The sequence below is a fragment of the Chiloscyllium plagiosum genome, chromosome 8, assembly GCF_004010195.1.
Source record: "Chiloscyllium plagiosum isolate BGI_BamShark_2017 chromosome 8, ASM401019v2, whole genome shotgun sequence".
In the NCBI taxonomy this organism is placed as follows: Eukaryota; Metazoa; Chordata; class Chondrichthyes; order Orectolobiformes; family Hemiscylliidae; genus Chiloscyllium; species Chiloscyllium plagiosum.
Window position 1 is genome coordinate 73,748,074 of NC_057717.1, and position 12,461 is coordinate 73,760,534.

The 12,461-nt window shown below is 38.8% G+C and overlaps 1 protein-coding gene across 1 annotated transcript; it reads left to right on the forward strand.

Annotated features, from left to right (window-relative positions):
• The first annotated feature begins 997 nt into the window (after positions 1 to 997).
• Positions 998 to 9,535, forward strand: LOC122552145. Its single transcript, XM_043694642.1, has 6 exons — positions 998 to 1,140; positions 1,698 to 2,036; positions 2,124 to 2,426; positions 5,197 to 5,310; positions 5,432 to 5,487; positions 7,228 to 9,535. Exons 1-6 carry the CDS (start codon positions 1,098 to 1,100, stop codon positions 7,270 to 7,272), a joined length of 900 nt encoding a protein of 299 aa, XP_043550577.1. The 5' UTR covers positions 998 to 1,097; the 3' UTR covers positions 7,273 to 9,535.
• The last annotated feature ends 2,926 nt before the right edge of the window (positions 9,536 to 12,461 follow it).

Consider the following 12,461-nt stretch of genomic DNA (forward strand, 5'->3'; position numbering starts at 1 on the left):
TGCTGGCATATTATTTTTCATATCATAATTAGCTCAGATTCAAATAAACGCTAATTGTAAATACATTCCTTATCTATGTGTAATATATCTGTGTTTGAGATCTAATTAAACATGATTGTTAGAATATAATTGATGACATGATACAGATTGATTTAGATAATTATTTTTGTCCACCAAATGCTTTCAGAATATACAAAAAGGGATAAAAATTTGCAGTTGCTGGTGCATGGCGTGCACAATTCTACTGAATAGTTCAAGTCGAATCGAGTTTGAGCGTCTTACTATACAGTATCAATCAATCTGAGGGTTGTTGATATAAATGTTTAACAGCAGAAAGGAGAGAAACACAGTTGAAAGTTAACACATATTCATGCAGGAAGGACATTGCAAACTACTTGCATGACAAGTTTTTAAGATTTGAAAATGTTGTCAAGGTCTAATGGACTGCGTCAGGATTTGCTATAAAGCAGTCTTGCAGAAAAGTAATGCAACAAAAAGTAAGTTGGAGATGATTCGTCTAAGACTGACAGGGTAATTCACCTCGACCTCTTGATAAAGTCTGGCAAGATAATGCTTCTGATCTCTTGTAAGAACAAAAGTTGCCTTCGTTTAAGATCTCATTCGAAAGGCTATCTCAGAGTGTACAGTATTTAGTTAACACAGACACTGCTACTGCCTCTGACTTCTGTGCTTCAATTAATGGAAGGGTGAATTTACAATGTCCTCTTGCTTCGGAAAGGAGCTGACACCCACCCAGTGATAGATATTTGATGATGAATAGGAGCAAAACCAAGAGGGAATGAAACAGACAGAAGGTTGATTTATGATGATAAGTTGGTGGCAGAAAAAAAAAGCTTTTTTTTTTCTTTTAGCAAACTGCATGGTGATCGAATGACCTTTGCAAACGGGGATGGTTAACATGTAAACAGGAAACCCACAATGATCATGTAAATGATTCTGTACTTTCCATCAGCTACTTTTCAATGCTGAAGATAATTGCTACAGCTGTGCATTTTAGTTTGTATTGCCTCAAGGCTGTGGTCCACAAAGAAAATAAGCCATTTTAAATGTCACAGTGAGAACTTCACCGACAGGCAATGAATATCTTACCTCTCTGCACGCTGCTTCAGCTTTTGGCAGGTTTGACTGACTTACTTTAAAATTTCAGTGTACTTCTGGTGAACGATGAAAGAGAAATTTGGTCAAGAGAATTCTTAAGTGCTGAATTATTTGTGACGAAGAACTCTACTCTCAAATGACTGTAAATTAAACAGTTTTAGCATATTTCGTGGGTTGTAAAAGGGGAACCGGGTGAAAAGTCAATTTACAGCTCTGGGTCAGTATTCAGTCTTCCATCAAAGTGATGGAAACAGTAATTACGTTAATTATAGAATTGCTATTTGCCAGATCATCCTCTGCCCCTCTGTGCAAACTTATTTTTTCCACTTTGAATTTATGACCGTAGTTATAAGTATTTTCATTGCTGGTATAGGTTCTTTCTATCGTTCCTTCGTTCTTTATTTCTTTCTCCTCCTATTGATTCAAGTTTCTCAATTATCGATTTATATAATTCGTTATTTTGATTTATAGTCATTCCGGAAAAATGATGCTTTCCACACTTCAACCATAAAATCTGTGCTAAGCAGGCAATTTTGTGAAGCTCATCAGAATTGTTTGTAATACACTCTGTTTTATAGTTACTGTCCCTCAGAAAACGTTCCCGCAGATGCCAGCGCATCAGATGGTCTCAATTGGAAACACAGTTAAATTGCATTGTCATACGGGTCAGTTGATTTATGATGCCGTTCTATGGTATAAACAACAGCTGCGAGAACGTTTGCAATTCGTTTACACCGTGGGCAAGCACTTACCTCCAGATGGAAGATTTTCTGGAGAAGTGAACAACAAATCCACTGAGTATTCGCTTGTGATTCGCAATATCCAGAGAAATGATTCTGGTATATATTACTGCTCCAATAGGAAATCGTACCTTAACCCCTTAGTATTCGGAAATGGATCAAAAGTCCTCATAACAGGTAAGAATAGCAACAGACTTACAGATTTCACTATCAATAATCAACAACGTTAACTCATATTTTTATGTTATCTCCCAAAATCATCAGGCCGACCCAAAATAATCATTTTGTCTACACCGCTGGATGAAATGTTTCCTTTGGAATTTGTCCCATTGATGTGTTTAGTGAGCAACGTGATATCCGATACTGCTGTCATCGACTGGAATATATCCACTTGGGATGCTAAGGGTTGGTCAGATTTTGTGACAATGAATTCTGCCACGGCATACAGTATCATAAGTCACATCAGAGTTCCAGCAGAAGCGTGGAAATATGATACTGTCTGTACTTGCTCAGTTCAAATCAACTCAACTGCAATTCTTGTCAGTGAAAAGCTCTTATATCAGAGAGGTAAATATTGGACATCACAGTTGATCTTTCGGGTTAATTTGAATATTAGATTTTATTGTGAATAATACGTGCTTTCATCCATTAACGGTGCTCCCTTTCTTTGCATCAATGTCTGAATTTTCAAACAATTACCTCCTTCAGATAACTCAATCGAAATTTAACTTATTGAATGATTATGAGAATCCGTTGAAGTAATGCATGGTCTGACCGTCTTCTGCTTAAAATGGAAAAAGAATGATCTAATTCGAGTTCACTACGTTCTCTGATAATATTTCTGAATTGTTCTCTGTGTTTCATAGCATTCATATCACAGAAATACATAATGTAGCTAAAAACAATCAGTGATTAAAACGAAATTAACATTTATTTAACTGTTCGTTCAAGGATCTTCCAAAATATTTATTTTGATGAAGCTATCACAATATTTGGCTGTCTTTATCCCACGAGTATTTAAGAAATCTGAGTGCTTCATGTCCACGTCAAAAGATGTTGTCCAATACTATCCTATCAAATTATTTCACAAGCCGAGTTCCTCTTTCAGAGCAACAACAAAAGATAGGTTTTTCAATTATTTTAATTGGTTCAAACATTATCTTCTCGTCTCACTACAGTAAATCATTTTCTTGAATGTTCTCCACTGCATGTATATACATTTGCAATTGAGCAGCATATCGGTCCATCATGCTTAAAGTTTGAGTAAATCAATATTCGTTTGGCGTAATCCATCACTTGTTATATTGCTTTGCAACTCTGTGTTTGCTGATGTAAACTTTTATCCTTCACTTTGGTCCTTATCAGCCTATGTGAATTTACATAATTTGAACTTTTTTTCCACATAGCGCCAATCACCTGCTATTGGGAAAAAAAGAGTCCACAAAATATTTCATCCAACAGAGATAATTAAGGATTATTTAGTTGAATATAGTTGTGGAAAGCAAAATGGGTTTTGGATAAAGATTTTGACTTCAAATCACCATTCAAGTCATGAAAAGTTATAAATTGGGGCGAGGACTGGTTGTGAGGGATGTAAATATTTATGGAACTGATGTCAAAAATATTTCAGATAGCATTTCTAAGCGAACACTTTAAGATTAAATGATGAAAGGCGATGTGAACTTTATGTAATTCAATAAATTTGTGCCTCACACATCAATATCTTCACACTTCAAAATCTTCACCCTTCTCAACAGACACAAATTATTGTTTGTTACGGAAAATATAAAACTGGCAATATGGATGAAACGATGTGCAACAGAAACGAGAAAAGCAGCTGTTGTTTGGAACAGATAAACAGATGTAGAAGTACAAACAGACGTTTAGATTTTGCGTTAATACAGCAATTTGTAGAAATTTGCAAATGTACATTCTGCCGAACAGGATGATACTTGCAAAGTTCTGTTGTTCTATAAAACGGACACCAGTAAGATCACATGGAATGCAGGGAGAGTTAGACATTTGGAAACATAATTGGCCTGAATGTAGAAAAGAGAGTCTCGCGGTGGATGGTTGATTTTTGAATTGAAGGCCTGTGACAATTGGTGTGCCACAAGGATTGGTGCTATGTCCCCTGCTTTTTTTCCATTTAGGTAAATGATTTGGATGCGAACATAGGAGGCATGATTAGTAGATGTTCAGATGTCACCAAAGTTGTTGGTGTAGTGGACAACCAAGAAGGTTAACTCAATGTACAATTGGACGTTGGTCAAATGGGCTAATGGGTTAAGGAGTGGCAGATGGAGTTCAATTTAGATAAAGATGACGTGCTGCATTTTTGTAGGCAAACCAGGGAGGGACTTATACAGATAATGGTAAGGTCCTGTGAGTGTTGCTGAACAAAGAACGTTGAAGTGCAGGTTCACAACTACTGAAAATGGGAATCGTGCATAGAGAGGATTGTAAAGAAGGCTTTTGATCTACTTGTGAGTTAGTACACTGCGTCTAGTAATTGAAAATAATATTGCACCTGTACACGACATTGTTTAGGCCACATTTGGAATACTCCCTTCTATTCTGATCTCTCTGATGAAGAGAGGCTGTGCGAAACTTTAAAAAGTTCAGAAAAGATTTGCAAGGAAGGTTCGAAACTTTAAAAAGTTCAGAAAAGATTTGCAAGGAAGGTTCCGTGTTTGAAGAGTTTGAGCTATAGGTAAAGTATTAATGGTTGTGGTTGATGTTGCCTGGAGTGTCCGAGGTAGAGAGGTGATCATTCAGAAGTTTATAAAATCATGAAGGACATGTGGCGAGTGAAGACCCAAGGTCTTTTCTACAGAGTAGGGGAAAAGGTTTAAGTTGAGAGGGGATAGATTGAAAAGGGACTGAGAGGTAACTTATTCATGCAGAGGATCATGGGTATATGGAGTGAGTTACCCGAGGAAATGGTGGACGCTGCTACAATTACAATATCTAAAAGCCATCATGAGGGTTATATGAATAGCAACGTTTAGAGGGATATGGGCCAGATGCTGGCAAAATAAGACTGGATTAAAGTGGGTGTATGGATAGCATGGACAAGTTCGAAAGAACGGCCTCTTTATGTGTTGTACATCTGTATGACTCTACGATTCTGCGATTGTTTCTTTCCAGGCATGCCTCTCCTTCCTTTTTTCTCTCTCCATGTTTCCGTCTGTCTTCGATTTAATTTAATTCAGGACAAATATGAGTTGCACAATCGAGCCAGAATCGCCAGCTATTTTTGCATTGATGCGTCTCCTGAGCTGTCATTCGCATCCGTTGTTAATGTGCATTTTAGCTGTATCTCTGTCTTCCTTAGAACCACCACACATCACTTGCCTTTTGATGTTTCCTGGGGCTATAATGGTGATGCTTGTCCTTGTCGTGATGCTTACTGTTTTCATGGGATGCCGCTGCAGGAATTGTGACTTAGGTAGGATGTGTCCTTTAATGCTACAAATTATTCATGTTCTTGTGTTCTTCTATTCTTACCTCAAGGAACCTAATTAGTGCAATGTAATTTTAAAATGATCTAACTGATTTCGTTACATCAGGTAACTGGAACACCAGTGAGAAATCAGAATTTCGAATACATGTTGCAAAGCAAGAGGTAAGTGCATGAAAATTGATTTTCGTTTTCTCATCAAAATGTGTAAATCCTTACACTAGTTTTATGGAACTTTTGACAGAAACGATTATCGTGATAGATTTATAATCAATGCAAGATGCCACTATTTATCATTTTACAAAGGGACAAATAAGCTGAAGAGCAGGGCTAAGAGGTGGCAAATGGAGGTTAATGCAGAAAAGTGTGAAGTGATTCACATTGGAAAGAGCAAAAGACGTGCAGAGTACTGGACTAATTATAAGACTCGTGGTAGTGTGGGCGAGCAGAGAGACCTCGGAGTCCATGCACATAGATCCCTGGAAGTTGCAACCCAGATTGATCGGGTTTTTAAGACGGCATACGGTGTGTTAGCCTTTATTAGTAGACCATTGGGTTATAGAACCATGAGTTCATGCTGCAGCTGCGTAAAACTCTGATGCGGCAGCACTTGGAGGATTGTGGACAGTTCTGGTCGCCTCATTATAGGAAGGATGTGGAAGCTTTAGAAAGGTTTCAGAGGAGATTTACTCGGCTGTTGTCTAGAACAAAGAGAAGTTCTTACGATGAAAGACTGAGGAATTTGAAGCTGTTTTCGTTGGAGAGAAGAAGGTTGAGAGGTGACTTAATTGAGACATATAAAATAATGAGAGGGTAAGACAGGGTGGACAGTGAGAGCTATTTTCCTCAGATGGTGATTTAGATTAGATTACAGTGTGGAAACAGACCCTTCGGCCCAACAATTCCACACCGACCCGCCGAAGCGAAACCCACCCATATCCCTACATTTACCCCTTACCTAACACTACAGGCAATTTAGTACGGCCAATTTACCTGACCCTGCACATCTTTGGTGGGAGGAAACCCATGCAGACACGGGGAGAACGTGCAAACTCCAGTCAGTCGCCTGAGGCGGGAATTGAACCCGAGTCTCTGGCGCTGTGAGGCAGCAGTGCTAACCACTGTGCCACCATGCCGTGATGGCTAGCATGACGGTGCAGAGATTTAAATTCTGGGTTGGCAGATATAGGACAGATATCAGAGTTAGTTTATTTATTCAGAGACTAAATAGGGGCATGGAATACATTGCCTTGCAACAGTAGTAAACTCGCCATCTTTATTGGCATTTCAATGTTCATTGGATAGTCATATGGATGAAAATGGAATAGCGTAGCTTAGGTGGACTTCAGAAACGTTTCACAGATCAGTGCAGCATCAAAGTTCAAAGGGACTGTACTGCGTTGTAATGTTCTGTGTTCTATGTTCTCAGTGAAAGCAAATGAAAATGGAAATTTTAATATTTAATATCTGCAGTTATATATAATTACAATATGTATATTCTATGCAAAGACTGCAGGATAAAAAGAAATTGTATTCTGAGAACAGCCAATACAGATATCGAGATCATGTACGGAAGAACAATAGATCTAGCTGTAATGATTGGTTTGTTTAAAACATGTCTATGGATAGAAGTGAGAATCATTTGCTCTGTTCTGGGTTTGTGCCAAGCGGTAAAAAGGCTTAAAATAAGCTCATGCATGAGTACAGACATGACACATTGAGCGGCATGGATATCTGGAAAATACTCATCCATTTCTTCTTATCTGTTGAAATTAATTGGAAATAACAACGGCTGTATGGAGATAAAGATACTTCCAACTGAAGGGTTATAAGGTGGAATTGTGGTATTGCTGCGCACTGTTCATTTATTTCTCAGATAATAACCGTTTTTGATTTATTCCCCAGACTCTTTATGCTCACTTGGCTTTTACTGAAGATCCAATACTTTGATAGGACGAATACTCGTGAATTGAAGCACATGCACGTTGATTTCTGACATTGCACTTCAGTGAGACACGCTTTTCACCCATAAGTGAATAAGCCATTTCTCGAATCTGTGCTGTGTCCATTTGCCCGGAAATGGAACTTTAATTTAGAAGAGCGACTGACACAGTGAAACCTGAAGCATGAATCCATACTCCCTCCAGAAGATTTCATTACCTCTGCCCAATGCAATACACAATTGCCATTAGTGACTTACCAATTTGAGGCTGGAATGACCAAAATAGAAAAGATTCAGCCACTACTGAGAAAGGTTTTGTTTTGTGTTATTAGATTCTTTAACCTTTGCTGGTAAGACGACCATTTATTAAGAATCCAAAATGGCTAATCAGAAAGTGAGCCCATGTTTCTTGTATGTGCTGTAGCTTTTGCGATGAAGATGCTGTCAAAGTGCCATTAAAGCGTATGTTGAATGCATTGAGTGTTAAACTGACGGTAGTGGGAAGAATAACAGTATATTTCCAGGTTATTGCTAACAGAAATTTGGACTGAGCGCCCAAATTCTTGTGCCTCTCAGCTTTTATTCTTTTTATTGGGTAGAAATTGCGATTTGGGTTTTTTTTAATGACGTTGGCGAGAGATTTCTGTATATGCTTTCGATACCTTGCTGCCTTTATCATGGTGATAGAGGAGTGCATTTAAAATATGCACGTTAATCAAACGATTTTCTTAAGCATAAACACAACCTGTCCAATAACATCTTTGGAGAATGAAGCAGAATTAACTTTTCGAATCGGTTATGAATTCCTTTTTTCCAGGACTCACAGAGGTTAATGAATATTTATTTTTTGAGCTGTTGATGGAGGCAAAAGAGGCGCAACATCAACAGTTTTCAGAAAAAAAGATAAAAAAAAAATACTCATAGCGAAGTAGGAATGGAGAGGGAAATTCGGTATAAATAAGGTATGATAAAGCGAAAATAGGTTCTGTCTGTGATAAGCAAAGTCAAAAAGGTACACACAAGATGCAACTATTCTGCCTGTAAGAAAGTCCCCAACTTTCCAGTTACTTGTCACAAACTCTCTTCCCAGTCAAACAGATTCTTTAATAAATACAATAAATAAAACTGTAAGCAGCAGAATGTAAACCAACAAAATTTATGTGCTATATTCCATAGCATAAAATTCATTTATGTAACATTATTATGTGTATGCCACATTTTTAAAACATTAACAAGTGAGTACATACTGCCTGATATCCCCCAATATAATCTCCAGTTCTGTATGGAATAACCAGTAAAATGTTTGCTTGAGGAGAATGGTAGACTGAAGAATATATGAGAGTATGAATTGTGGTTTAATGCATTCTGACACTGTGGCCAACAACATCTAATTGACACGCATTCAACGTCTGGGTAACAGTTTTCACCTTGATCTATCATCATTAAAGTAAAGCTAATACTGAAAATATGAGAATTTTCTCAGCTATAATCTATTCCATATTTACTGTTTTGACAAACTACACTGTGACAGCTAGGCTGGTGCAAACCAATTCAAGATTATTATCATGTTCCCTCCTCCTCCCCTTAATGACACTCAGCTTTGGTGTTTATATCAACAAGTGCCACAATCTGACTTTTGCAGTTACATAATTCAGAACGAAGCAGACCACTTAGTTCTGGTCCTAAAGATACGTCTGATAACAACTATTGCATTCCCTTCCGCAAAGCATTTTCTGTGCTGTTGCTCACTTCAAAGTTTCTTCCAAGCATTCAACACTTGTGATTCAATTTCATGTGCAATTTACAAATCAGAACTTGAATCTGATGGGAAAGTTATTCACTATTTGTTCAAATTCAAACTTGCCATTATAAAACGTTATTGAGACAGATGCAGACCATTGGTCTTTTCATTTATGTGTTGGATGGCAAAGGCTTTCATTGCTTCTTTGTAACTTCCTTTAAAATTGTTTTTTTTTTTAACTTTAAAGATTCGCATGCATTTTATCCTCTCTGTTAATTGTCATGATGCTGTGGCTTTGAGAGGTTATTATTATAGTTGAAGACATCTTTTTCACCGTCCAACGTTGAATCTATATGATTAACATCAATTACAAAAAGCAAGTGGTATGATGATGGCCCTAAAAGTTCACGACTATTATCAAGCTCTGATGGTCAATAAAAAATGTTTCGACACATATCAACTGCTTCCACCAACTAAATAATTGTTGAATAAAAAATGTTATAATGTCTTGGATTATATCGTTTGCTTTTATTGGGATGCATCGTCCAACTAAAACTATCAAATCATTTCCCCACATACCACTTTTATTAAATCAGCCATCTTTCAAAACATTCAATTCAGTTCACTGAAGTATCTCTTGTATTAAGTACTCAATTGAGATTAACACCTGCAGTTGCAAATTTCCCTGAAATAAGATTTACCTGAATTGTAAATGAATGGGCCATTATCGATTAAGAGAAATCACAGTTTATTCTTCGGGTAGGGTGACCCTTCCTAGGTTCTAAGGTTGGGTCACTGAATCCGAAATGTGAACTCTGATTCCTCTTCACAAATGTTTCCAGAGCTGCTGAGCTGGAGTGTGAAAAATGCAGTGTAGTTGCGGTTGGTGACTTCAACTTTCCTCAGAGACTCAGGTGAAGAGCATTTTTTATATGCGTAAAGGAGGGTATTTCAGACATATCTTCAGAATCCATTCAGACAGGAGACCACACTACACTTGGTGATAGGGAATGAGCCGGACTTAGTGACCATAACTCCATTATATTTCGAGTATTCATGGAAAAAGACAAGAGTAGTGCTCGGGTTAGGTTGTTTAAATGGGAAAGGAACTGGGTAAGTGGATTGGAAGAAGTTATAGAACATATAACATTCGAACATATAACATTACAGTGCAGTACTGGCTCTTCAGCCTCGATGTTGCGCTGATGTGTGAAATCAATCCGAAGCCTATCTAAACTCCACTAGTCCATAAGTCTATCCAAAGACCATTTAAATACTGTTAAATTTGGCGATTTGGCCACTGTGGCAGGCAGTACCTTCCACGCTCCAGTACTCTCTGATTAAACACACTAACTCTGACATCTGTCCTATATCTATCACTCCTCAATTTAAAGCTATGTCCCCTCGTGCTAGCCATCAGCATCCGAGGATAAAAGCTCTCACAGTCCATCCTATCTAACCTTCTGATTACCTTTTATACATCAATTAAATTACCTTTCAACCTTATTCTCTCTAACAAAAGCAACCTCACTCCCTCAGCCATTCCTCATATGACCTTTCTTCCATACCAGGTAACATCTGAGCAAATATCCTCTGAAACCTTTACAAAGCTTCCATATCCTGCCTATAATACCATGAGCAGAACTGTAAGCAATACACCAAGTGTGGCCACACCAGTGATTTATACAGTTGCAGCATGATCTCATGGTTCCGAGACCCATCCCTCTAACAATAAAAGCTAAAACACTGTATACCTTCTTAATAACCCGATCAACCTGGTTGGCAACGTTCAGGGATCTATGTACATGGACACCGAGATCTCTCTGCTCATCTACACTACCAAGAATCTTACCATTAGACCAGCGCTTTGCATTCCTGTTCCTCTGTCCAAAAATGAATCACCTCACATGTTACTGCGTTGCATTCCATTTGCCACCTCTCAACCTATCTCTGCATCTTATCAATATCCATCTGTAACCTACAACATCCTACAACACTATTCACATCTCTCCGGACCTTAGCACTATCCGCAAAATTTACTAACCCATCCTTGTGTGCCCTCATCTGGTCACTTAAAAATTGACAAACAGCAGTGGACCCAAAACAGGTCCTTGCGGTCCACCACTAGTAACTAAACTCCAGGATGAACATTTCCCACCAACCACTACCCTCTGTCTTCTTTCCGCTCGCCAATTTCTGATCCAAACCACTAAATCGCTCACAATCCCACGCCTCCATTTTTTGTGCAATAGCCTACGTTGGGCTTATCAAACACCTTCATGAAATACATATGCAGCACATCATCCGCTACCCTCTTCCACCTGTTTGGTCACGTTCTTAAAGAACACAATAATATTTGTGAGGCACGACCTACCCTCACAAAACTGTGTTGACTATCCCTAATCAACTTATTCCTTTTTTGATGATTGCAAATCCTATCTCTTATAAATTTTCCAACACTTTACAAATAACCTAAGGCTCACTGGTCTACAATTACCAGTTTTGTCTCTCCTCCCCTTTTGGAACAACACTTATTTGAGAGCAAATCTATATCTGGTATGTGGAAGGCTTTTAAAGACCAGTTGATTAAAGTGCAGGACATGCGTGACCCCGCAAGAATGAAGACTGGCAGGATTCAGGAACATTGGATGACAAGGGACATCGCAGCATGAAGGAAGGGGGATAGGAATGGAGATTATTTTAAATTGAAGAGCTCAATGTTGAATCGTCTAGGCTCTAAACTGCTTAGTTGCAAGAGCAGATGCTGTTACTCCAGTTGTTATCTGATTCACTGTGGCATTTGAAGAGTGAGATAATTCACATGACGGAGAGTGAATGGGCAGGATATTTTAAATGGGAGCTAACTGGAAGGTCAGGCTGGTCCTTGAGTGCCCAAAGCGGGTCAAGGCAAATAGTAAGGTGACAGTTGGGCAGAGGTAGGAGGTTATATTGATAGATCGTTGAGAAGTTCAGAGCGGACAGGTGGGAAGGAAGTTGGAAATCTACGTCAGGTTAAGATGGCAGACTGAGCCAGAGGGCTGTATCTGGGATGGGGTGAGTGGAGGAGAGACTTGGAAGCTGGCAAATTCAGTGTGGAACCAAGTGATTATAGGCTCCTGAGACGGAATATATGTATTCCTTCTTCAGTCTGCAGTTGGTCTTCTGCATGCGATGGAGGAGGTCCAGGATGGACATGTCATCGGGGTGGGGGGGGGGGGGGGGGGGGGGTGGGAGTGCGAGTTGAAGTGGCCACAGGAAGGTGAGGTTGGTTGGTGTGCATGGACCACAGATGTTCTCTGAATTGTTTTGTAAATTTGTGCTCTGTCCCTCTGAAGTAGAGGAGATCACATCAACAGCAGTGGATGCAATAGACAAGGTCTGATGATATACTGGTAAATCTCAGCCAGATTTGGAATCATCTTCTAGGGTCCCGAACTGAGTTGACGGGTAAGGTGT

Bases quoted from the DNA above. Each gene is read 5' to 3' on its own strand.
- LOC122552145 (XM_043694642.1), top strand. From the start codon at position 1,098: ATGAATATCTTACCTCTCTGCACGCTGCTTCAGCTTTTGGCAG. The intron at 2,037-2,123 runs GTAAGAATAGCA...CAAAATCATCAG, and splicing joins ATCAAAAGTCCTCATAACAG to GCCGACCCAAAATAATCATT. The intron at 5,311-5,431 runs GTAGGATGTGTC...TCGTTACATCAG, and splicing joins CTGCAGGAATTGTGACTTAG to GTAACTGGAACACCAGTGAG.